At 45.8% G+C, this 25,377-nt stretch overlaps 1 protein-coding gene across 1 annotated transcript in view; it reads right to left on the reverse strand.

The window, feature by feature from the left end:
* NKAIN4 (sodium/potassium transporting ATPase interacting 4) overlaps positions 1–25,377 on the reverse strand; it is a gene marked incomplete at both ends in the record, with an annotated part of 41,399 nt that overhangs the window by 12,564 nt on the left and 3,458 nt on the right. The window contains 2 exons of the mRNA XM_079543507.1: positions 6,289–6,369; positions 6,860–6,997. Of these exons, the coding sequence (XP_079399633.1) occupies positions 6,289–6,369; positions 6,860–6,997 (219 nt within the window). The remainder of the gene's footprint in view (positions 1–6,288; positions 6,370–6,859; positions 6,998–25,377) is intronic.

Raw genomic sequence — 25,377 nt, forward strand, 5'->3', positions numbered from 1 at the left:
TCTACATTTCAAGAGACAATTTCCTCTCGCAGTTTTGGCAGAAATGTCTTCAGCCTTCTCCCTCAGCTGGGCATTGCTCTTCAGTGGTCCACAGAGATCCCATCTATCAGCTAAATCACAGCTTTTTTGCAAAGCTTGCTCTTTCTCTCCCAGCTTTGCATGCTCTGAGATCCATGGATTTTCCCACCTATCAGCCCATCCCATGCTGTTCTCTACTCCTTTCAGAAGAATTCTTGGGTGTTTGGAAAAAATAAGGAACATGCTTTTACTCTCCATATCGTCAGTGCTTATAGTTTTGGGTTTGTTTTTTTCTGGCTTAACTCTGTTGCAGAAGCAAAGAGCTTGTTTGTGAATTGAGCATGAAAAAGCAGAACAAGTGCTAGGCTGCAGATAGACAGGTGGAAGAACAGGAAGTCCTAAAAGCCTAAAAAGCAGTCACTGTTTTTCACTCACAGTTACACTTCAGCTCTGTCCAAAACTTATCATACTCCAGTTAAGAGCAGATTGGGAAAAAAGCACATTTGAATTCTGAAAGTACAACTTGCATGCTTGAGCCATCCTTTTCACCAATATAACACAAATACTGATTGCACACTAGAGTTGTGCATGCCCTCAGGTTCGCAGTGCAGACACCTTTCTGAACATGCATCTGTCTGCAGCACTGCAGGGCACAAGGGCAGTGCAAATGAAAGGAGCTCAACAAGCAAAGCAGTGCTGTTCCTTTGCTTGCGTCCCTGGATGGATCTCCTTGGAGGATACCTGCATGAATGAGGCATAATAAAAGAGCATTCAAGGAAATCAGTTAATTGACCTTCTGTTGTGCGGTGCTTGCTAGGAGATGAGGAAAACAACTCTAGGATGTCTCCTGTGGATTGCCAGCTTCATTTGTGAGGAGATGGTTGAAGAGAAATGAAACTATAAAATAAGGTACACTAAAACCATGAGAAAAGGATCAATCACAAGCAAAGTTAGGAAACAGCTGTTTCCTAACCTGTCTGTACAGCATCTGAAGTCTAAACATACTGAAATATTCTTAAAAACAGCATGCAGCTTGAAAGATACTAATGAGTCCCAGAAGGGAGCAAGCCCTGCTGCAGGGAGAGAAGGAGCTGTGTAACCACACTCCCCCTCGTTCCTTGACAGGATGCTATTTGAAGGGCTATCGCTTCCTCTTTAACCTTCAGTCTCCAGAGGAATACGAGCAAAGAGCGATACGAGCTCCTTCCCAGGAGTGTGTTGAAGGCCAGCCAAAAATCACATTTCTCTCTCAACTACTGTAGCACCTGGTTGCTATCCATTTGCCATCAGTGTGAGAAGGAAGACGACGGCACTAAAACTGTTGTGCCTGCCTTTTAGCAAGTCTGTTTTGTGCTCCCAGCTTCACCCCACTGTTTCCCATGGGGAAACTCACACCTAGCTCTGACACTCAGGGAAGACAGCTGTGTTTTGTAAGCTTACTTCTAAAATATCCTTTTTCTGAAAGCTTTTTAAAAAAGCATTTTCTAAAGGACTAATCAGAGATGCTTTTACATCTAGTTAACAGCCTTATGAATTCCCTCCCCAGTATTTCCTTAATTACCAGAAAAGACAGCATTAAAATGGCTCAGGAAAAAAGGTGAACCCTGTACGAGAGCCCCCAGAATTTGACAGCAGAATCATTTTACATCTTTTAACTTGGAAATATTTTTTATCAGATGGGGAAAAGTAACGTTTTCCTACAGAACATCACATGTAGTGAATAGCTCATCACCCTGAGACAACAGAGAAGTGCTTCTGTTGGTTCTCAGCAGGCTTGTTGACCATGCCACAGCACCTGGAGGGCAAAGCTCAGGCTTCCAGTTTCTAAACTGAGGTGGAGTTGAGGGGCAATTGTAGCTATGCATACATTTTATCCATCCTCCTCTCAGGATTTATTGAGGTACAAAGTCATCCCAGAGACGCCATCCAGATTCTGTGGAATAAAAATACCTTCCCCCCCCCCCCCCCATCATCTGGCTCATAAGGGTTTCCTTTTTCTTCTTGTTTCAAGAGGAGATTTAGACCACCATGTCTCTGAATTCAGATCGAAACATTATGTAGACTTGAGAGAATATAAAGGAGGGAAGGGGAAAGAAACAAAGAAAGAAACCATCTTTACAAAATGAATAATTCCAGGGAGAAGAGACAAAGGGATCAGCTGAAACACACAATAGCAATTCCTCAATAGCAATTCCTCAAGCCTCTCCGAGCACTTCTGAAGTTCATGATGAAGAGTCTATCAGCACTGCAGCTGGACAGACCAATGCTCATATGTCTTACCAGCATGACTTTAATTATTAATTCAAAGAGACAACTCATACCAGGGTGTTGCAGCAGTGTGCTCTGCAGCGAGTAGGCAGCGTAGCATGTTATTTCAGACACAGCCTACATGTTAAGAAGATAGCTTCCAATGGCTAGGTAGGCAAAAAAAAAAAAGAGAGATTAAAAGGAACAAACCAGAGGAAGAAGAACAGCAGTCTGAAGAGAGGGCTATCTGGGAGTACCACCAAGCACAGTGATACAGAGCAGTATTACTGACCTTCTGGAGACAAAACTTCCCCCATGCACTACAGGTGTGCTCAGAACTCTGAGCAGAGGCAGAGCTGCCAAGAGCCTCTCAGAGGTATAGCACCATCTCACTGCTGGTGCTGAGAAGCAGCTTTTCAAATCCAGATTGCTGCATCTCCTGCCTGCTTGCTGGTAAGGCACTTCCAGTAAAGCTGACATATGCTGACACACTTAGAGGCCTTTCCCAGCAACAAAGGAAGTGTTTTCTTAAACACCTGTGCAGACCCATTTGTGTCTGCCCACCTAATGAAGTTTTCCTATGCCATACTTTGTACTCCATTATTGCTACTATGAAAAGATGGCAAGATAAGAAATAACAGGATAGAAAAAATAGAAGTCAGGCCAGCTTAGCTCTTCCAGGAAATAGAAAATAGATTCACAGAGCAGGAAAGAACATTTTCCCTTTAGATTAAAAAAAAAATATATATATATATATATCCAAACCTTAAAAGGTAGTTGTAACTAATGATTAGGGGATAGCAGCAGTTAGCAAGTCACTATAACTGAACAGATGCAGCTGGAACAGCCATCCTCAGGGCTTCTGTGGCCAGCAGAGAGCAAGCACTGCTGGAGGAACCTGGAGGATAAAGCACTCTGGGAAATGTTGGGAAATACAGGAGTAAATAAATAGAGGGTGGGCAGTGACAGACAACTCAAAGGAGGAAAGGCTCAGGGCAAGAACAATTGATTGAGAAAGGAAGGTGAACAGCAATCCCCTGAAGTGCTTTTCAGCAACCACACATCTACCAGCCCATGTACTATGGATAACACTGGCTTTATAGCTGAGTCTCTCAACCCTTACTCTGACTTGTCTGTGGGCTGAAATAGGGCTTCATCTCACAGAACTCACAGCTGTGGTGACCTTGGTTTCTGTTTATTCATTCAGCCAGGCACCCACACAAGCTTTGGTACCCACCACAGCCCTGTCTCACATGGCATAACCCTGTCTGCAGCCTGTACTCCCTCAGCACAATGAATGCGGGTTTAGTCATGAAAGCAAACAATTTTCTTGCTATGAGTGCATATGACCATCTGTAACATTATAGTGCAATAGAAAACACAGCAATAATAGCAGGGTGGAAAAGTCCCAGGATGCAGCATGCAAGGATAAGCCCAAGTGCAGCAACCACAGAAACCACAGACACAGAAACAAAGGAAAAACTGCTTAGCCTTGGAAGGCCTCAGGTATACCAAGAATTTTTAGCAACATATCCTCACCTCCATTGCCAACCCTTAAATGAGGGGATCCTGGCTCCACCCCTTCCAGTCACTCAGGAGCACTGCATGCACCTGAGCTCCCCTGTGTTAGCCCTGCCTTCCCACCATGTGCTCCATCACTGCTTCAAGCCGTGACAGCATTTCCACCTCACCATCATAACTATTTCCTCAGTTCTCCAGGCACATCCTAAACCTGTTACAGAAGAACCACTTGAGTCCTTTCACCCCTTTGTCGGCCCATCTGAGTTATCACCTGTTTCAGTTGCACTGGGCTGCCATTATCAGCCACTAACTTAACAAACCCCATCCTTTCTAGCTCACTGCCCTTCCTGCATTCTGTCATTATAAATTAGCCAGCTGCTGACAGATCTCCCTGGCAGGCAGCCCTTGTCAGGAAAGCAGAGGGGCCAGGCAGGAAGACTTCCCTCCCACAGGCTCCTCAGGAATCAGAGGAAACAGCACCTGAAGACCTTGCTCAGAGTTATCAGCTCCTTAAAACCTTGTACGTGGACCAAGCAATTGTGCAGTGCCTGTCTGAAATACTCTCTGACATACCTGTGCTTAGTTTAGTAGTTAATGAGTTACTCTTTACCCAACCAGCATCACTACACTGGAGGCCTTCTTCTAAAACTTAGAATCTAATCTTAGAATCGTCCTGCTTACTGCAGGACGACTTACAAAGAAAAGGAAAGAAGGCATCGTATTTCTGACAAGAAAATGAAACAACTTTTAAAATGAAACAACTCAGGAGGAATAGAAAAAAGGCTGTAAAGCATTTTACCACAAACAGCATTTGGTTTTGTTTTCCCCAGCGTTGCCACTAAACCAGCAACATGAAGCTTTCATTGCAGCCATAGAGAGCCCACCACATCAGTAACAACTAATACAGAAGCCCAGATCTATCAGAAGTTCCCAGTCATAGTGATCATCCCACAAGCCAAATAAAGGTTCATTATGCACTGACTTTGCTGAAACAAGCCACAGTGCAGAGCAAGGTTATGAGGTGAAGCCCCTCTGCAGTGGAGAAAGCAGAGTTTTTCATGCTGTCTGAATTGCAGACTTCAGCAGCCTCACCTCACCTGATGTAGAGCAGGTTGGGATTAGTAAACACAAACAATCAGCTGGCTGGAAGCAAACACTGCTGTCAGGGAAGCTCCCAGAGCAGTTTTTCTATGCCATTATTTTCTCTCCTAAGGGAGCTTTAAAACAGATAAGATTTTGTTTGTTTTTTTTTTAATTGGCCACAGCCAAGATGAAGATCATCTCAGGCTGAGCTTCCAGCTCATGAGTAATCGCTGTTTTGGGCAAGAACTCTCTCAAAGTTTCTATGGATAATTGTGAGGGGAAATGGAGATTAACTGAGGAATTAAGAAGTTACATGTTCTTATCTGCAAAGGATTTATGCTGTCACTCACAACTTACTGTAGGTCTGTTAAAAAAAACAGAAATGAAATGCTGTTCCAATTATGACTGCAACTTAGATACGTGACCTGAGAATTCAGGCCAGATGTAGAGTGCTCTGAAGTGAACCCATAGCCCATAATCACCCTTAGTCCACTAAGCTGCAGCAACACTTTGCATGCATTGCTCACAGCCCAGGCTTAGCTTAGGGCTCGCTTCCCATTTTTATTATTTCTGACTCACCCCTTGTTAAGCAGACAGCAACAGTGAGCTCATTTCATCTTTAAAGAGCTATCTTTGAAGAGACACAGTAGCTCACAACTCCCTTGGACAGAGGCCACTGTAACTAAGAAGGAAGAATTAAGACAGAGAAGCACATCATCGAGGCAGTGTTCAGAGATACACCATCCTCCCCTATGTGCTTTTATTTGTTCCCAGAAGGTGTAACAGCAGATCCCTGGCCCAGTGCATCCACCACAGCTACCCCATCCGTGCTGTTGAGGGACATCAGGTCTTCAGCAGAAGGTAAAAGATAAAGAGATACTAGAGAAGAAGTTCCAGCAAAGTTCTCAGCCGATGTGGGCCCAGACTGAATCCCCCTGGACCTCTCCTCAAGAAAGCAAGCGCTCTCACTGCTCCCCAGTGTCTTCCTCTCCCATCGCACACCTTCCTTCCCAGGTGCTATCAGATCACAAGGGGATCAGCCATAATCCAGTTAGCTCACAGCCTTCCTCAGCCACCTCTACATCACAGCTGGGAATTAGCCCTCAAATGCCATCTCCTCTCAGGATAGCTCTGCTGACAGGCTTGCCCTTACCTTTAAAAAGCAAAGACACTTTATCCCATATGCCAACAGGACTTATTCCAGCTACTACTTGCACTAACCAGCAAAGGGCTCCCAATGAACTTTTAACCCCTCATTCTTGCCATACAATAAGAATTAATCCTCCACCACAAGTAAAGCAACCAGTATTAGAGAAAGCAAGGTTAGTTCCCAGGTAGCCCCCTCCCCCTTATCTCACTACTAAACTCTGTTCTCTTTGCAGCAAAGCCTGGGCTTGCACTCACAGAGCTCACACTCACCTTTGAGAGCCCTCCCACTTCTAAGTAAAAACAGATGATAAAAATGTTCCAGGTGACCCAAACTGCAGTCCAGATGGCATACTAAAAGAGAACAGGAGGGAGAGAAGCAATAAACATGAGGAAGTCACTGGAATCAGCTTATATATATATACATACATATATTTCAGCTGGGGGCAGTTAAATGCACTGAGTCAGCACTGTCATCTTTTTCTGTTCCTCTGTTTCTCATATGCAGAAGGTCCTCTACCTAATTAGAGGCACGGGTGCAGAGTGCTGGAGGAGGTAGAAGAGCTCCTGCCACATGTTTGTCCAACATCTATTTCTCCCTCTTTGTTTTATGGTGTCTTTGTGTTATGTGTACAAGTAATAATCATCTGAAATCTTCCAAGTTTGGAGCAAGTACAGCAGAAATTCCAAACACTGAACAAAGTGTTCTTTAGCACAGCCAGGCACCTCCTGCTAAAACTGTTTGCAGTGCTCATGCCTGATTTCCCAAGGGCTTTACGTGGTTCCTCATCACTTGCTGTGTCCCACCAGAGGAAAGGCTCAGAACAAAGCAGATATTACTTACCACCACTATGTAGCGAGGTCTGTACTGAATAGTGCCAAACAGGCCAAGGATAACAATGATGATGTGGAGGAAGTTGGCTAGGATAGGGGCCCACTGGTATCCCAGGAAATCAAACACTTGCCTCTCTAATGCAGCAAGCTGGAAGGGAAAAGAAAAAAGAGAGTTACAGCTTCAGGACTCACAACGTTCATTCTCAAGGTTTTTACATGCTCCCTGAGCAAATCACTGCAGCAGCTGAAGTCATTACTGCCATCCCAAAGCAATTTACTTCCTATGAACCAAGTCAGTAGCACAGAACATGTATCTACATCCCCCTTCTTCACACCCCTCCCTTTCCCTCTTGTGGCCGAGCTAATGTGGACCATGAGCTCCAGTTCCTAAGTGGGGGCATGTCCTCTATTCTATGCACTTTGCAATGGGGAGGCAGCCCTGGCAGTGAGACAGTAACACCTTAAATGGCTGCAACAGGACTTTCAAGAACTCATTTATCAGAGCTTTCAGCATCACTCCATCATTCCTGACATCTCTCAGATTTCTGCTCTGCAGCACACATCCATCAAGGTGAGAGGGAGGAGAAAACTCTCCCTTCTGCCCTCCCCCAACAGAAAATCCTGCCATCCTGCAATGAAATTCTGCAAACACAGTGGCTTTCCAGGAGGACACACTGTATTCCCTTCCACTGCTAATAACCTGGTTCAAGGCTAGTACTATGTTCTAGAAATAAAACTCCATCAGCACTGAGGTGCTGGGGTTGCTTTTCAAGCTTATTTGCATTGGAATGTGCTTTTCATTTGTAACATACCGTTTGTGTATCAGGCAAGCAATTACTTATCTGGTTCTGAATCACTGTTTTATGCATACAGCTGTAAGAGCAAAACCAGCACCCAGTTGCATTAGCCTTAATTTCCCCACCACCTTTAAATGTTCTGTCTACAGGTGAAACAGCAAGTGGAGAGGGCAAAAGGGTTCCTGAGACTTTTTCCAGCAGATTTCAAAGAGCACCTTTTATTGCAAGATTTCAAGGCGTTTAATTATCAGGGTAGCATGCTGCAATTACATCATGACTTTTCATGTTTATTTTCACCTAAATTTAACTATTAATTAGACATTAAGAGCTGGATGATTCTTGTCTGCTGTGTGTAATCAACTACGAGATGTGACATCTTTTCCTGGTTTGGCTTTAAAATGGCAGCCAGGGGCCAAGCACTGGGACTTCTGTAATGACTTCTAGACATGAGTGGTTGCAGGTCCCCATCCCACTGCATGATAAAGGAAACCACATCTATCAGAGGGGAGCTCCTTCTCAAATCAGCAGAGAAATCACCGTCACATCCCTTCGGGGCTAGAAATATATTGCAATTCTCAACATTATTTTGGAAGTTCAACAAAAATCTCTGTTTCAAAGAAATCCATATTGGCCCTGGGTAAGGGAGATCAATCAGTAAGCAGCTTTCCTCATTGGCATCTCTTCACCAGCAAAGGGGTATGGAGAGACCAGGAGGCAACAGTGACAGTCTCAAAATCTGTCTCATCTGCAAATGAATTAGCTTTCCCTTTGAAGCAATTCTGATCAATTTGAAGTAGCAGGAAGATGCCATGAGATGTGCATCGTGGCTGTGTGCAGCCTCTGGGCCAGCACAGGGCAAGGACAGCTCATGTCACTGCTGTGCCTGGTCCCCCGGAGGAGGGAGATTTTCTGTATCTCATCAGAAACAGCAGTAAGAGGTTAAACGCTTAATCTTTTAGGAGGGGATTAAGGCACATACCTTAATGATATTTGGAAACTTTGAATCCTGACTGGCTGGCAGTGGGTCACTTGACTGTGACTGCTTCATCCAATCAGGCATTTAATTGGCTTTGTGTGTCCCATTAGTGTGAGAGCATGTGTTGCACAGAGATGGCATGGCTGCGTGTCACTGAGCCAAGGGACTTTGTGTTCTGCACAGATAATGCTCTGTGCTGCTCAGCTTCGCCTCCTGCCTTCAGGCCCCCAAAGGGGATAAAGATACAGTCTGTATACATTAGCACCCAAGAATCAGGGCATCCATGTCTAGAAACATGTTTTCTTCTCACAAATGAATATTTCTCATTAGGCTTTGTAAAAGGGGAAAGCTTGCCCTTTGGCATCTTGATGTTTCCTGGCTTGTTTTGACCTGGGAGACCACTGGGTTTTGAACAGAGTGGTACCCAACCATCCTGAAGATCATGATTCCCATGACCACAGAGTGAGAAGAGTTCTTTCAGGAACTGCAAGCTAAACCACCTTTGCACAACTCATGGAGAGGCCACTCGCCCTTGGTCATACTGCACTTTTCCCAATGATCTTGGGCATTAGCTTCAGATCATATTTTCTTCCTACAATTGCCCTGATCTCCAAGTTGTTTCTGTCCTGATTTATGTTCCTTTGCTCTTTTTCCTGCATTTTTAAACGTTTCTGTGTCCCTGAGAGCTGCAGAGATGATTCAGCTGTGCCTGCCTGCAGTTCAGCTAAGGGAGCAGGAGCAGTTGGTATGATTTAGATGATGTGAGCACTCAGACAAGGTGTTTCCTCATTTATATGAACAGAAGCAATGTTACGTAGGATGGGCATTGATGGCAAACTCTAATGTTGCTGATGAAACTCACTAGCACTGTATTATGGACATGCAGGTGGTTAGGCTGTGCTGCAATCCAACTGCTAGAAATGCAAAGTTACACTGAGCTGGTCCCTATCCCCCTAGGAATCCAGGATAATTAAGAAAGCATTTGTTATAAATGAATAGATAAACAACCATTTCACTCATTACACTTCAGTTCTGTGTGCAAAGCATACACATTAAATGCCACTGAGATCTGCAGGTACACAGGGCTGATGTTTCACTAAGCTGGCCTGGATCTGGGCTTGGCAATAGCACAGCAGAGCTAAGGAATGCAGTTGTACCCTTCCTGCCTGGTGCTTGCAGCTTGGCAGCAATGTCAGGGCAGCTCTGCCCCTGCCCACATGTGCCAACAGACCTGCACTCTCATACTGAGCCTCTTTGCAGCCCCCCTTGGTGAGTGAGGGAAATGCCATATCTTTGCTGTAGCATTCTTTATAATGGATGATTCATGCTATTCTATTGAGAAACCCTATTATAGTCTAGAGATATTGGTTGTAAAGAGAAATTTCACAGATTGTGGCACAGGTTTCTACTCATTCAAAAATGACAGGACCTTTCCATCAGGAAGAATAATTTTTTCTTCTTTATGACTATTCTTATTAAAAAATAGTATTTCTTCTGCTCTTTTTGCTTCTCTAGACCATAGAACACTTTTACCTTTCACTCCCTGAGTTAAATGATTTGTTGCTGTACTAAAATCTGAATGGTTGTGGCAGGCTTCCTTCTCCTGAAATAAACCTCATTTCTGCTGATCCGAGTGAAACTGGAACAGCAAATGAGCATGAGAAGGGCTCGTTAGCCAGGCAAACAAAACGAGCTAAAGCTCTCTGTTGGGCTGCCCTTCACTGATACAGCTGGGAAAGAGAAGAATGGAGGGAAAGCAGAGTTTACAGCTCACACACTGCAAAAGGTTCTGTGAACCAGCTAGAAGGGATGTGCTCATGGTCTTCTCAAAATGTGGCACAGCTTCTCACTGAACACCCCCTGTTTGGGATGGGTCTGGCAGGGCAGTGTCACCGGTGGATGCTGATGCCAGCAGGAAACTCCGAGCCATTCAGCATGGGCTGGAGGTGGCTTGTTTAAATTCTCATGATCTTTTGGATCTCAATAATCAAACCTTCATCTTCTGTTACTCCTGTCACATTGGGTAGCTGGGGAGCTGATCCCCCTGTGCCTGCACACTGCTGAGGAGGAAAGGATGCAGACAAACAACTCACAGCTACCTGTACCAGCTGATCTCCATGCGCGCACCTACAGCTCAGACACGGGCAAAACGTGTGACATAAGCCCTGTATTTACTTTCCCACCTGCCTGAACTGCAAGAGTCCCCAAGCTGCTCCCGTGGGTCCCACCATACCCAGCTACATTCAGTCTGTCTGGCTGAGTCCCCATCCGTTGACTCAGCTTTTGACTTCCTGCCAACTGGCTTTGCTTTTTAAGGAGATGCTCGTTGTTTGTCTGCTGTGCAAACACTATCAGGGCGGCCAAGACTTTCACTGAAAAAGGTCACAGGCCTTTTCTTGAGGAAAAAATGGCATTGATTTCCTGCGGTATTTTGGTTGATGGCTTGAGTTCAGGGCAAAGTCACAGCACTGCTATCCCTGTGAGACATCATATACAGATGAATGTTTGAGTGCAGCTAGCTGAAACAGCAGGAAGAAATTAAGAAAGCCTCAGATGTCTCATTTTAAAATCTATCTATTTAGGTTTTGAACACAAGTATCTTTTTTTTTTTTTTTTTGGATTCTCCCAAAACAGCTCAAGTTTGGCAATGCTACATACTTGTCTGGTTTCATGGGTAGAAAAATTATTGAGTTAAATGGTAAGCTTGCTTTCACCACAGTGACTGCATTTCTAAATAAATATTAATGGTCTTAATAGCTGTTTAATTAAGTTTTTCTGAAAAAGAGCAATTCACTGAGCTGCTGCTTCACATCCCCCTAACTGATGGGTTTGTTTGCTGGTTGCTACGTCCTTGCCTCTTCTACAGTCAGCATCTCACGTGCTAATGCACGCTGCATTCATGAAACCTCATTTTTCTTCAGTAAGTGTTGTCAAGGAAACCTTCCTTGGGGCCTTGTGATCCACAGCTCCCTTCCCAGCATCCCCTTCCTGAATCACAGAGGTCAAGAGACTAATTGCACAGGAGGTCTCTGGTTGTCACTTTGTCTCTCAGACGCGTTTGGTCCTTCTGGCCACTGGATACAATAAGCCCCATTCTTTGCTTAGCTTGGTGTGTTCCTTCCCCAGGAGCTGTTTAAACCCCTTCTATTCACACAGACCTCAGGGAGGCCTCCAGTAGCAGACCTTATACCCTTGAATCATTTGTGTTCCATGGTCACTCCTAGGGCTGGGGACACAAGCGCTTCCAAAGACAAGGCTGCTGGAGGAGCCCCCCTGCAGGTGGATGCCCAAGTAGCTCTCAGACTGCTCCATGCCATAGCTGAGGATCAGGTCCTGCACAGAGCCTGAGCAGGCTTAGCCCCTCAGCGTGGGTCAGCACAACCTCCTATCAGCATCCTGCTGTTGCACAGTGCAGATTTGCATCCTCACCTCCCCTGCCCTTGCACATTTCTGCTCTGGATTCTCCCATTCTGAGAGCTGGCACCAATGTTCTCGGGAGTGTCACTGTTCTGACCTTGATTGCTGTGCTTTCTGTCACTGATGTCTTTCACAAACATCCTGGCTGCAAAGATACGTAATTATTCAGTCCCACATGCCTGAATGCTGCTTAGCATTCCAGGAAAGGCACAATCCTCAATAAACACAAGGGATGAGACTGGCACTGAGGTATTCCTGGCTTATGCTTAGAATCCAGCTTTGAAATGACTGGGGCTTCCCATTACCCCACAGTTCATGGTGCCCTACCAAAGGGCACATCCCCAGGTGCAGCACAGCGCAGGGTTGTGAATAGGGCAGCTGGGAGTACAGTTGAATGGCTCTTGCACTCAACATTCAGAGGAGAAAAGAGGATGTTCAGCACTGCCTTTCTGAATGGTGTTCAGAATACAGACCCTGGGAAGAAGACTGCTTCCTAGGAAGAATTTTTCTCAGTTAAATTATTGCCCTGTATTACCCAAATGCTCCTAAATTGGTGTCCTGCTTCAGGCTCGTTCTGTTTTGCAGGACCACATCCCCCCGCAGGTCTCAGCCTGATGCCTGAGGTGCAGGCAGGTGCTGCACAGCAGGATCAGAAACTTGAGCTGCTCTACTCCCTTCTCTCCTGCCCGTGCCTCCTGATAGCATCTGAGTTCTGCACACTGCTGTGACTGCTGATTGCCCAGATCAGCAGCCAGGCTAAATTAATAAGCAGGTACTTTTGTAATCCAGGCAAAAAAAAAAGCACTCTGACAAGAATGAGGAACTTGTTCTATTAGAAACCTACATCAACATTCAAACCTAAATTTCCTAAACATAATTAAATTAATCAGTTGTACCCACAACAGCCCTGCCCCCAGGTTTTCTCCTCCCTCAGTGTCACAGCTCTGCATTGGCGCTGCAGCCTTGCAATGGAAAGAGGGGGCAAAGGAACAACAAGGAGATGACTGTATGCAACAGACACAAAGATAATGAGTTTCTTCAACAAGTGCCTGATATTTTCCTCAATGAGATGCCCTGTACAGCACAGCCTCAGCCCAGGCTCTGGCTTTCCCTCCTTCCTGCTGGAGGACTTGCAGCCCTCCCCCAGCAACCTCCTACCAACAGCGTTGGGCTTGCAGAGAGCCTCAGTGCAGGGGGAACCTTCTCACACCAGTAGCACAAATTTTACTCTTGAGCAAAGTATATTGAATATGTGCCATTAACTTACCAGCCATCTCCCTCGGGAAATCCTCTACCATTTATGAAGCCATCTAAACACTCGAAAGGCTGTGAGGCAGAGTAGCACAGGAGATCAGCAGGAATTTAATTCTGTAATAGATTTATTTCCTACCAACCAGGCATTATACTACATGATTACTTCTGCTCTGCCAGGGAGGCTGCACTACGTTTGGGTTTGTTCTCATGGCAGGGATGCAGGGAAAAAATGAAAATTCTTGGAGTTGTTGGCTATAGGAACTGACCCTATAAATCCTATCTTAAGCATGGTCTGCTCAGCTAAAATAGGTAGGTAGCACCTTGTTCTTGCATCTTGCTGCTGGAAGAAAAGAGCAAGCACATCAGGGGCTGGATCAGGATTCACAGTGCATATAGCTCACGAGATAGCAGCTGGACACACTTTACACAGAATCGTTGGTATCCTTGTTACCTTTTACACATTTATTGAAAACTGCAATTTTATTTTCCATCTGCTTACTCCATAGTTGAATTATCAAATATTCTACTGACAGTTTCCCAAAGGAGGAAGAAACTCTTGCTTCAGGCTCAAAAAAGCCAAGCTCAGCTCTTCTGTCATGTGCACGCAAGAGGGAGGCTGACTGTGACACAGAGAGCATCTCCCACCTTGAGCTCCAGGCAACAAAAAGTTCACGTCCTGTGCACCCTGCATGTCTCACTCCCAGCTGGCACCTGCAGCTCACAGAGACCTACCAGTGTCTTGGGAGCAAGGAAAGGGTCTCTTTGAGACCTCACTGCAAACAACAGCGGGAGCTGGAGCAGCTGAGCCCCTTAATTAGGTCATGGCTGGATCACGGGTACGGCACTTGCACTGCCCAGAGCCTCTATAGGAAAATCACATCCTAGCTCTGCAGCTGGGGCAAAGCTCAGAAGGGGAAGGACATCAGAGCAAGGATAATTCTTCAGAACTTTGTCCACAGGAAAGTGCAGGGCCCTGTTTCAGTCTGTGCTCAACAGCTGGCTCCCTCCCTCCCTGACACTGGAGATAAGTGGTAGCGTTGCTTTAATTTCCTCTTGCTCCTGCTGCAATGCCAGATTGCTTGGATATTCATAAACAGAAGGGGTTTAATGAAAATTATAATTAGAGCCCTGTGGTGCTCTCGCAGGTCGCCTTTACACTGGGCTGCCTATTTACATTACAAATCAGGCCGGTGTCACTGCAAACTCTGCTGCAGGAGAAAAGGATTCATTAAAAGGAAAGTACAGGGCTCGTGAGAAACACAGGAGAAAGAAAATGATATTGTTATTATTAATAATCTAGGAAACTGGGAGCTGCCACGGTCTCACTGCAACTTTGCTCCGAGAAGAAAAGCCCATTTGTAATCATCCTGCAGCAGGCAGGGAGATGGCACGGCCACCCAGCAACTTCCACCAGTAATTACAGTACAAACGGCCCCTTTTCATAGAGCGTCTGTTTCTCATGGAAAGCAAAGTGGCAATGAAGATTTTATCTCCCTCACCGGGATGCAGAGAAGCCCTCTTAGCACTCCAGCCTAGCTGTGAAGTTGCAGGCATAGGGAAAGACAACATGTGAAGCCAAAAGGGATGGATTCTCTGTGATGTTACAGCTTTCTCATTCCACTTGCCAGCAGCTACATATGGTGCTTTTTGCCCTGCTGTAATAGCATGAGCAGCAGCTCCTCGAGACAGGCAGAAGCCCTCATTCTGATAAGCATTGGAGCTAACATGAGGCACAGTGTGCAGCCCAGTGCTGGAGATCAACATAAGATCTGGGCCCAATTCAGAGGGAGAAAAGAGCCCGGGGGCGCAATGCAGAGGCTGTGTGTGGGCACACCAGCACTCAGCCTGGCTCCCACCCCAGCCATCACAAACCAGTGCGTTCCTAAATACATCTCCTGGGTTTGGCTTACTCCATCAAAGTGGTCCAGCAGAGGTGTTAACGTTCTGTTTCCACCTATACAGTGAAATTAGAAAGAATACCCTCATTTTGCAGAGGATAGTTGGAGATTTAGGTTGCGTTTGTAAAATTCTTTTTTAATATTTCATATTAATGCACTGGCAGGAATGGTACCATCATTGTAACAGAGCTTCTATTGGATGCCTGCATGCCCATAGTGATTACCAGAGGTGGCATTTTAGGTTGGGAACCTTTCTGTTCCCCATCTCCTCACCCCAATTCCACGCCTGAATCCCCCAGGTTCAGCCCAGTCCCAGGGCGATGCACCCAGAGCAGATCCCAGCAATGCCCAGCAAAGGATGCTGAGTCAGTTCTCTGCCAGACTCCCCGCTGCTGCTCGCCCCAGCTATTAATCTCACCTTGCCCTCTGCGGTCGGAGGACATCTCTTCAGTCTCATAAACAGCTGGGAAGTCAGAACAGAGCAGATGAGCTAATAGTGCAGAGGTATTTGGTTAATGTATCAAAACTGACTCAGGAGACTTTCCCTTCTGCACGTCGTGGCAACATGCAGAAAGTTTTCAGGCAAATTAGAAGCCGGAGTATTTTAGGAATCTGGCCACAACCCGGCCAAGTGATTTGCTTGCATTTCATGCACGCTATTGTCAGTGTAAAATCACTCATACTGCAACAGCTGAGCTGTAATCATCACTAGTAACAAACTGTTGTCCGTGCTCTGCCAAAAAAAACCACCCTAATGTGAAAATGTGCTTATCCTGGTTAAAAAAGGGCCACGAGTGAAATTCCCCATGTAAAATTGTGTTTGAAAAGGTTGCCATTTTTGCAGCTGAAAAATAAACATCAGTGAAGAAATCCTGCCTGACTGCCCCCCACAGAATGCACTAACAAACTGCCAGGCCTGTCATCAAAGCACCAGGTGGGAAAACACTGAGAAAAAGAAGGAATATTTTGGAAATGGAAGTGTTTAACAGGCCAGCTTCTGCTTTCAGTAAAATGCTTTTGACAGGAAGGGTTTTAAGTTGAAACAAACAGGAAAACAACTGCTCTGTTACAGAGACCGCCCAAAGCTTTTGGGGTATCTCAGGACTTTTCCAATAACCACAGTTCCCACAAACAACCTCCCTGCTACAGAGTGGCAGGAAAATGAATCAATCACTATTGACTTTCATCATCCCACCGCTTCACCGGGTGAAAATCAATCCTGCTTATAATTGATTCATCGCTTTCGTGACTGCAGGTAACACGTGCAGCTCCAATGGCCTCCCTAGGACTGCAAAGTGCAGTTCTTAGGTCTCCTCCCCAGCTGTGACCCCAGCAGAGATCCAGCTCTCTTTTTCTTAAGTCAAGAAAAAGCAGAGAACAGAGACACATGGACTGCTTCAAATGGAAATTGTGAAGTTTTGGCACGTCTGGTTGAAGTGATGCTGAAGTGCAGCTTTTCTCTATGGTGGTTTGACTGAGCAGCTCGGGGAGCACAATCTGCTCTGGGTGGCTGAGAAAGAGTAAGGGTACTTCTCTGCTACAAACTGGATCACTGCTGGAAATAAACACTACAGGGCAGAGAGGGTTGGGTTCAAAGCAAAAGAATGAGCCAAGTGGAAGTCAGGGAGCCCACAGTGTTCTGCTCTCCCCATCCCCACACCACCACATGCTCCTGTGGATGTCAGCTGTGCCGTACTGGACAGGGGTTTGATAACACGAAGGATCCTTATCAAAGATTTACTGGCAATAAAGTATTGTGCTAAAAAAAAAATAATAATCCCCTAGATTGAACAAGTCCTTTCATGTGTATTAATGGCATGAAATGTATTACTTTCTGTGCAGTGTTCTTTTTGTTTTTTTGCATTTGGGCCCAAGCAGATGATGAAATGAGACCCATGACATTCACTTTGATGGAGGCGAGCTGCAGGCTTTCCAACAGTGTAAATAAGGATTCAGTGCCTTTTAAAAAGCGTTATTTTAAAAGCAAAGCCCTTTTGAGTGAGGGCTCGAATGGGGTTATTTTCCACATGACCAAGCGTCAAAAGGAAAGCAGCAGCCCCATCCATACTCTTATCACCCTTCCTGAGTCACCCACTGGATAGATTTGTCACAAGGTGAAATAAGAGCAAGTCCTCGATTTATTATCATTTTCTACTTGTCCTCCCTAATGCAGCTCCTGCCAGGATGAGTTTGCTGTGGGAAAGTGGAATGAAACCAGGCCTTTCAGTGCAGCTAAATAGGGCTGGGGGAGGGTTTCTTTCGGAGGGGGAATCTTCCTCATTATGAGTGGAAAATGTGCAACGTGGAGTTTTCATCAGATGCCGCCCAGCCTCCCAATTAGGACGGCTGAGACAAACAGCTCCGTTATTACATGCGACTGTTTATACAGTGTCACTCAGCCATTGTTTATTTCATGAGCATAATTTATCTCTTCTGTTGTGCTACCCAATTTGTTTGGACTCCCAGCCCAGTTTCATCGCACACATCCTTTGGCCTCCCACCAGCCCGCTCCCCAATTAAGTTTCTGAGCGCACTGCACAGCGGTCCCCCCTCCCTTCCTCCCTTCCCCCCCCTTGTTTCCCGGCTGATGTCTGCATCCCCTTCTCACTGCAATGCTCCCCGGGGCTCCTATCCCAACCCCGCTGGCTGCCCGCTCCTCAATGCCTCATGGTTTATTCAACAGTCAAGCTGCATTTCTCTTTTCCCTCTCTCTTTTTTTTTTCTCTCCTTTTCTTTCTTTTTCCCTCCTTTTTTTTCCCCTTTCTTCCTTACCCCCCCCCCCCCCCCTTTTTTTTTTTTCTCTCTCTCTTCTCTGCTCTTTTTTTCCCCTCTCCTTTTAAATCAGAGGCCAGTCAATAGGTGTCACTTCGGCAGCTTGGTTCTTTTGCAACAAACCTCAAAACCAACAAGCCAGCTGTATCTCAGCAATGCAGTCTGGTGACTTTGCAGGGGCTGAGCCCTGACCCATGGGGCGGCAGCTCAGAGGCAGAGCACTCGTGAGCACTTGTCTCCAAAGGGGACAAAGACGTGCCCTCTATTAACATCTACTACAAAAGCTTCATCCAAGCTTGGCCCTGCCTTCCTGCTCCCAGTATCACTCCCTTTGGGGTGCGAGATGATTTCTCAGTCCTGGAACACTCCCATCCTTGAGCTGCCTTTGCTCCAAACTTTCCAATCAGTTTTCTCACTCTTCTTGCTTGCAGCACTGCCTTCAAAGATTAGTTAAAATAGAAAAGTGCTAATCCACATTATGGAAATTCAAATCCTTGTTGCTACATTAAGTTGTTTCAAGGAAGTTTAATCTGGCAAGACTTGGAGGTTAAATCCACTGTTTAAAGTGGTAACAGAATCCATGCATTGCCTCTTCTATCAGTGTGAAAGCACTATAGGAGCAAGAAGCAGCATTCTACTCCTTGGCATAGCAACTTTAGGCTACCACAATCTCTGATGTGCTGCAGCAAAATCCCATTGAGCATTCAGCTCAGCTCCGGGTTACAGCTGAATGAAGGATCTGCTGCTGCATTCCCATTCCCACTTTGTTTGCCAGCATTGGTTTTCCAGGATTTCTGCTAGAGATCTGCATAGTGAGCTGCCACCAAACAGTGGGACTCCATCTAAACGCCTGCTGTTTGTAGGTTAGTGTCCAAAATTTCAGTGATGAACTTCATGTGCCCACAGGAGCCACCATGAGACAAAAACTTGGCAGATGTGAAACCTGGGTTACGTCTTGAGTGAAGAAAGCATCCTTTGGGTAAGCAATCTGCAGAGGAGTTTACTGGCTCTCCACCTCCCATCACTATGAGCTGCTTTAGAAATTCATCATACTTTAAATGATTCACTCAAGTAGCCATTCAGCCCCAGTTCATAGATTGCAGAGCCTTTATTACACAGCTATATATTTAGCACTGAAATGGTTCTCAGCAGTTGTAACAGCCCTGTCATCTAAGGAATAAAACAAAGAGCCATTATTCATCAAAAAGGAGACACAGTCTTTATTGTCTGAAGCCACGGTAGAGTTTTTATATCGCCCTGTCGGTTCTTTCAGGCTGTCACACAACTCAGTTTTAAGCTGTCTCAGTGGCAGCCCTGGAAGCTCAAACCCTCCTATAACATCTCACAGCTGACCTCCCAGCTCACATTGGTTTAGACTGACATCAGCATTGATCCTCAGCATATTAGATATGGCCAACAGCCTAAGAGTGACAAAACTAACCTTTTTAGAAAAGCTTGAAGTAGATGGCAGTCTGGCTGAGTAAGGAATTAAAGGTAGATGGGTTTACTTATAATCATGGTTTAATCATAGATGGGTGTGTGTTTTGTGCATTGATTACATCCAGAAGATCTGCATCCAGGCACTGTCTGATGGCAGACATTTGTGTGGCTGTAGGATCCCAGAGGTGTGTGTGCCAGCTGTTCCGGTGTGACCCTGCTACCTGCCAGCCCTCCTGGGCCATGTCCTGCTGCCCTTGGTGGGTGCGTGTCCAGCATGGGGCTGGAGGAACCAGCCTGGTTCTCTGGATCTGGACAACATGAGATATACCCAGCATCCCTGCCTAGCAGCTACCTGACTTCCTCTGTGTCTTTGGGAAAAGCAGCCAGATTTGGAGCCAGAAGACTTCTTTCAACATGCACTTCCATGGTGCAAATTAGTCCATGAAATGCAAATGAAGCAGCACCTCTCGCAGAACCAACTACCATCGCTTTCTCCTCAGGCTTCTGAGAGCATTCGGGAATCTATTGGCAACAGCATGAATGCAGAGTAAAGAGGACACAGGAAAGACACATCTGAGGAGGTGCTGTGCACAGGCTCCCAGCAAAGCAGCTGTTTGCACAGCGAGGCAGACCCAACTTTCCTTCCTTTGAATGTTTCCTCTCTGAATAATGAGATGGGAAATTTGAAGGCCCAGAATCTTAAAAAAGTGGCACACATTAAAGAAAGAATTGCCCTTTCCCAGCTTTGTAATTGGCTTTAAGACTGACAATCACATCTCCAAAGCCCCATGCTCCTTTTTCTCCATACGCTCAGGAAGCGCAGAGCTCCCGTTACACTTCTCCCAGCACCCCGCCAAACAGCCAGCAGTCTCCTAGGCTAATTAGGCACACTGTATTCTGCACATATTTTGCATTTCTGAGTAATTAGGATAATCAGATTTCTGCCTTAATTCTGTACGTATACACCATAAGCAGGTGTATTGCCTTTCCCACAATGCTATCACAAGAAGCGCGTTGTCTGCTGGAGGTGCGGATGCCAGCCGCCTGTCAGAGCCCATTCTCGTCTCACACATGGAAATCTGCTGCTAACGGATTACCAGGAGTCATGGGAAATTAGGAACTTGATTTGTGTGAGTAGCCAGTAGCTCAGATATTTGTGCAAGCTATCTCAATGCACAGAGCCTTCATATCTGGCCAGAAATTTGGCCGTTCTCTTCGTAGCCCTCCTGGGAAGTGCTGTGAGTGTGACACAGGGGTCGCTTGGCCCCTGTGAACCTCAAAGGTGTTTGGGGTTCTGCAAAGTGTGATAGCCCTCATCCTTGTCCTTGAGCATTTGGCCTTGAAGCTTTCACAGATAAGGGCCTATTTCCCTCTTAACAGAGCATCAAGGGTGTAGAATCTTTGAAGAGGGCTGAGGATGCTCCCATACTCCATAGCATGGAGCTAAGTGCTCCTGAGCACCTGAGCTGCAGCTGCAATACCGACAGACCTTGCTACACAGCCTTCACAGAAAGACCACCTATCTGAAGAACTTCACATATGAGAAAGGTTTGCTTGTAGAGCTTAGAGTGCAACCCAGTATACACTCAACACAAAGAAGCAGAGCGATGCTCTTGTCATAGTATTAATGCAAGAATAATGTCCAAACCTCACAAGTATGAACAAAACTGATTGTGACCAGGGTTTAAATCCCTCCTGATCTCCAAGCTAACTTTCCTGGTACCAAGATTAAGCACCGGTTACTACAGAGATAGTTTTAAGGCAAAGCTGAAGACAGGGAGTGACAAACTGTTAATTGTGGTAAGGCTGCTTATCCGTGGTGGCTGAACACAGCATACAGAGCAATCCATGCAAGGTTACACTCAATACTTTGTAAGTTCTGCATGGGTAATAAAATACCCCATTCCCTTCTTTAGTGTCCTCCATCTCACCTTCCCCATTCAGCTGGAACAGTGCTTACAGATGAACTATCTCCAGAGAACATCACTTGGAAAACACAGTGCAGCACCAGGCACTTTAATGAGTCCAAGGCTGTTGTCAGGGTCCCCATGAACAGGGGAGAGGTCCTGTTTCCCAAAAAGGTCTCACAGGAGACATCTTCCCAGGCTTCATATATTTGCCATCATAGTGTATTCATTCGAGCACCAGGATTCATTTTTTATTAAGGATATTTATCTCTGGAGAACTTTACCCAAACTTTCCTCAGTAATATCCAGTTCTTGTTCTCTCATGACTTTGGTCAGGTTGCCCAGTGCTCAGTAAAGAAGAAGAGCATGTGACTGTTCGCTTGCTTCATTCTGACCCACTTCCCTTAGGTCAGCAGCATCCCGTGTTGCTCAGGGGTGGCACAACAGCATCCCTTCTCTACAGGTCTTGATGTGTTCTCATCTCCTCTGACATGCACAAGACAAGGAGGCTGGATTCAGCTCTCCCATCCCATTGCTGTGCTGCTGTGACAGGGTGGCAGTTTGTGCTCCTGTGCTTCTGGGGTGGACATCTGTGTGCTTGATGCATCGGCACAGAGAAAATACATCGGTGATCCTGGATCTCTACAGTTTTAAACATCGGTTGAAAGAACCAGAGAAGGAAAAACAGGGAAGAAAGCAGGTATTTTGCTGGCCTGAGAGAATCTAGAAAGCAGGTGGGAAGCTGCCTGCTGGGCTGGCCAGTCGCTGAGAGGTGGCAAAGAAAGTTGGCACAGCAACTCCTGATGTCTGCCTTCTCCGAGCAGATGACGAAGCCAAGCTGTTGTCTCGATTCCCACAGTATATTTTCATTAAGCTGTGGCAGATGGCAGCAGAGGTCACCGCTTCCACACCATCATCCTTTCAACTGAAAGGTGTCAGGGAATCTGACACCTCAATTACTAAAGCAAGACTCATCCAAACAGAATCCAGGATGAAGGAGGAAAGGGAATTAGAAAAGCTGCTCTCCTAATTTCCATGAATCCTCACCTTTGAGAGAAAATCTGGGACGAGAACCTCCCTGATAAACAACATATTTCTGCCTAACATCCTGACACAGAAGCAGCTGCTCTGAGAACCAGCCACAGACACCAGAAAAATGGCAATTAAATCCTTGTGGAAATGAGAGCAAAAAGCACCCCTTGGAAAAGGCCACTGATGCTAGTGAGCTACAGCAAAGTCAAGGGAGGATCAATTGATCTTACCCCAGCAGAGAACTGCTGCTCACTTCCCTCTAGGCTGTGAAACGTGCAACATGAAGGGAAACAAAGCTGCCATGTTTTGCTTCACAAGGGTTTTCAGGAGTCAGCCAACCCACAGAGACACCAATGCAACATCACCATTGACTTCTCTGTGTTCAACGTGAAATGTGGTTCTGATATGGCAGTAGAAGCAGGATCCTTGCTGAGACACCAATCTTTCTCGTCCCAACTGTTAATACCCACCTTCCTTTTACCATGACTATTTCCCTAATTGTTACTATTATTAATCCTTGCTTTTGTGATCCATACAGTCATCCATGGCAAAGAAGATGAAGTGAAAGTCTGACCTCACCAGAGCTCAATGAACAAGCGAAGCAGAACTTATTTGTTCTTATTTTGGGATCTCAAAATCATAATACAGTTTTGGAATGATTATGAAATATCTCAGATTGGCAGCTCTGCATGGTGTTGAACTCACTGAGTTTCCTTCAACAACAAAAACACCCAAAAAGCATTGGCCTATAAGGAGATAACAAATAAGTTTAACAGGACTGAGCAGAACCAAAGCCTGCGCTTTCTTTGTGAGCAGTTTCCCCTTAGTATTTAGGAATGACATCAAAACTCCCAACTCGAAGACATCAGAGATATTTGGAAGATGAAAACATCCAAGACACAAAATAAATAAAAAAAAAAAAAAAACCAAAAACAACAAAAAAGCCACCAAAACCCAAACTTCTTTTTACTGAAACTTTTCAACTTTTTGACAGAAGCTTGAAAACACTTCTAAAAAGTTCAAAATATTTGGGGTTTGGCACAATAAAGCCGCCGTCATTTCCAGCAAACATTGCTGAATGCCAGCAAATTTTCATTCTGGGGCCAGAACTGTCCTTTTTTTTTCTTCTCATGCTCTAGAGATGGAGAATGGAAAAATAGTGCTCTTTTGAGATAAAAAAGGTTTCGACTTCGTTGAAAAGTTTCTTTCAACCAAAGCTCACTGCAGACACAACCTGTGCAGTCAGCTCCGCTCATGACACCTACTCCAGCCAACGCAAAGGGAACAGCACAAGCATAAGGACATTAAATCAGAAATTATCTCTTCTTTTTTAAATGGAAAGGTTTGATTGTGCTGACCTCAAACTCAATGCTTTGTTAATGGGAGAAGGGAAAGCTACAGCTGGGGCACTTAGAGCTTGCTAGATCATACGCATTTTCTCAAATGCTCGAAAAGCAATGGGCCATTCCAGGGTTTTCCTGGAGGAAAAGCGATCACAATCTGGCCTTTGTTATCCAGCTTATTCTCCAAGAGTTCCTACTTGAGGGCCCCTGGAGCAGATTCTTGGAAGAGCTCCATTTTGCACCCCAGCCAGAACGCTCCGAGTTTCCGTATATTATTAGCACACAATGGAGCAACGTCAGCCCGCGCTGGGAAGGGCCCCTGGCAGCCACAATGCTCCCAGCCCCAACCCCGCACCAGGCAGGGGAGAGGGGCTCCCTTCTGGGGAAAATCCACCTCCTTCTCCTCCTGCACGGCCCTGGTGTTCAGGGACAGGAAAGGCAGGAGGCAGAGCAGCAAAGCGCAGTCAGGCAAAGGCACGGCGTCAGCCAAAATCCAGGCCAAGGGCTCCGGGAAGAGTTGACCTCAGCACCAGCTTGCCCTCAGCAGCTTTTTGGCTTGGGCTTTGCCAAATGACATGCCTGGTCTGACAGTGCTAGATGGGTTTGGTCGGAGGGCACAAGGAAACTTGATTCCTGTGAGTCACTTGCAATCTCTGCCACCACCGCTATGGGAAACATGGATGTGGGCTGCTGCCAATGCACAATCTGCATTGAAACATGCTGTGTGTCTCCAGGCCCCTCTTCCTTGGTGCTGCTCAGAGCTTTTGGCCTCAGACCACTGCTGCATTACAGACTCCAGCTGCTCAAGGAAAGAGAGAGAAAAAAAAAAAAAAGAAAGAAAGAAAAATCTCCACATGCAAAAATTCAACTTTTTGTAAGAGAAGCCCCACAACTCCAAAACTAAAAATGCTTGCCAGCACAGCGAGCATTTGCCAGCACATTTTTGATTTTTTGCCAAAATATTCTAGCCAAAACTTTGGAGAGAAAAAAAAAAAAAAAATACAACAACCCAGAATTGTCTATGGAAAGCAGATACTTCTCACGAAAATATTCATTTAGTCAAATCCCCAGGTTTCTACTGAAAGTCAGCATCAGTGGAAAATGCTGACGAGCTCTATTATTGGCACAGCTTTAATTTTCCTTTGTCTGGAACAGACACGGAGAGGACAGCATCTGTCAAATGTAGTCTTTTGACTTATGTTATTATTTAAAATGGTCTGTTACTGTATGTGGTCTCCAGGAGAGGTTCAACCCATCACGGTGCTGGGTGCTGTGTGCACACATGGTTTCCCTTCTAGAGGGATTATAATTTGAACACAAATCCTGGAGAAGATAAATAGTTGGATTATAGGGTAATTTCACATTGGTCCCAATCAGCAAAGGGACGCTGCGCTCACCCCTGCACCTGCTCTTTATTTGGTGCTTTGTTGCTCAGCCATGTCCCAGCTGCTGGGCTCTGAGCTCCCCAGGAGATGCAGGAACCTGCCCAGCTCTGCGGGCAGCTGCAGAGCAGGGAGAGATGGGTCCCTACCCATTTCCCTACCCTTCCAGTGCAAGCCTGCTTGTTCCTTCCCACGGATGCTCTCCCAACCTTCCTTCTGCAGACTCACATTGCACTGACCACATTGAGCCCACCCATTCTCCTGCCTTCCCTGACATGTGTGCAATCCTACGTGCCTGTCTACCAGGCTC

The sequence above is a fragment of the Tetrao urogallus genome (genome assembly GCF_951394365.1).
Source record: "Tetrao urogallus genome assembly, chromosome: 16".
NCBI lineage: Eukaryota > Metazoa > Chordata > Aves > Galliformes > Phasianidae > Tetrao > Tetrao urogallus.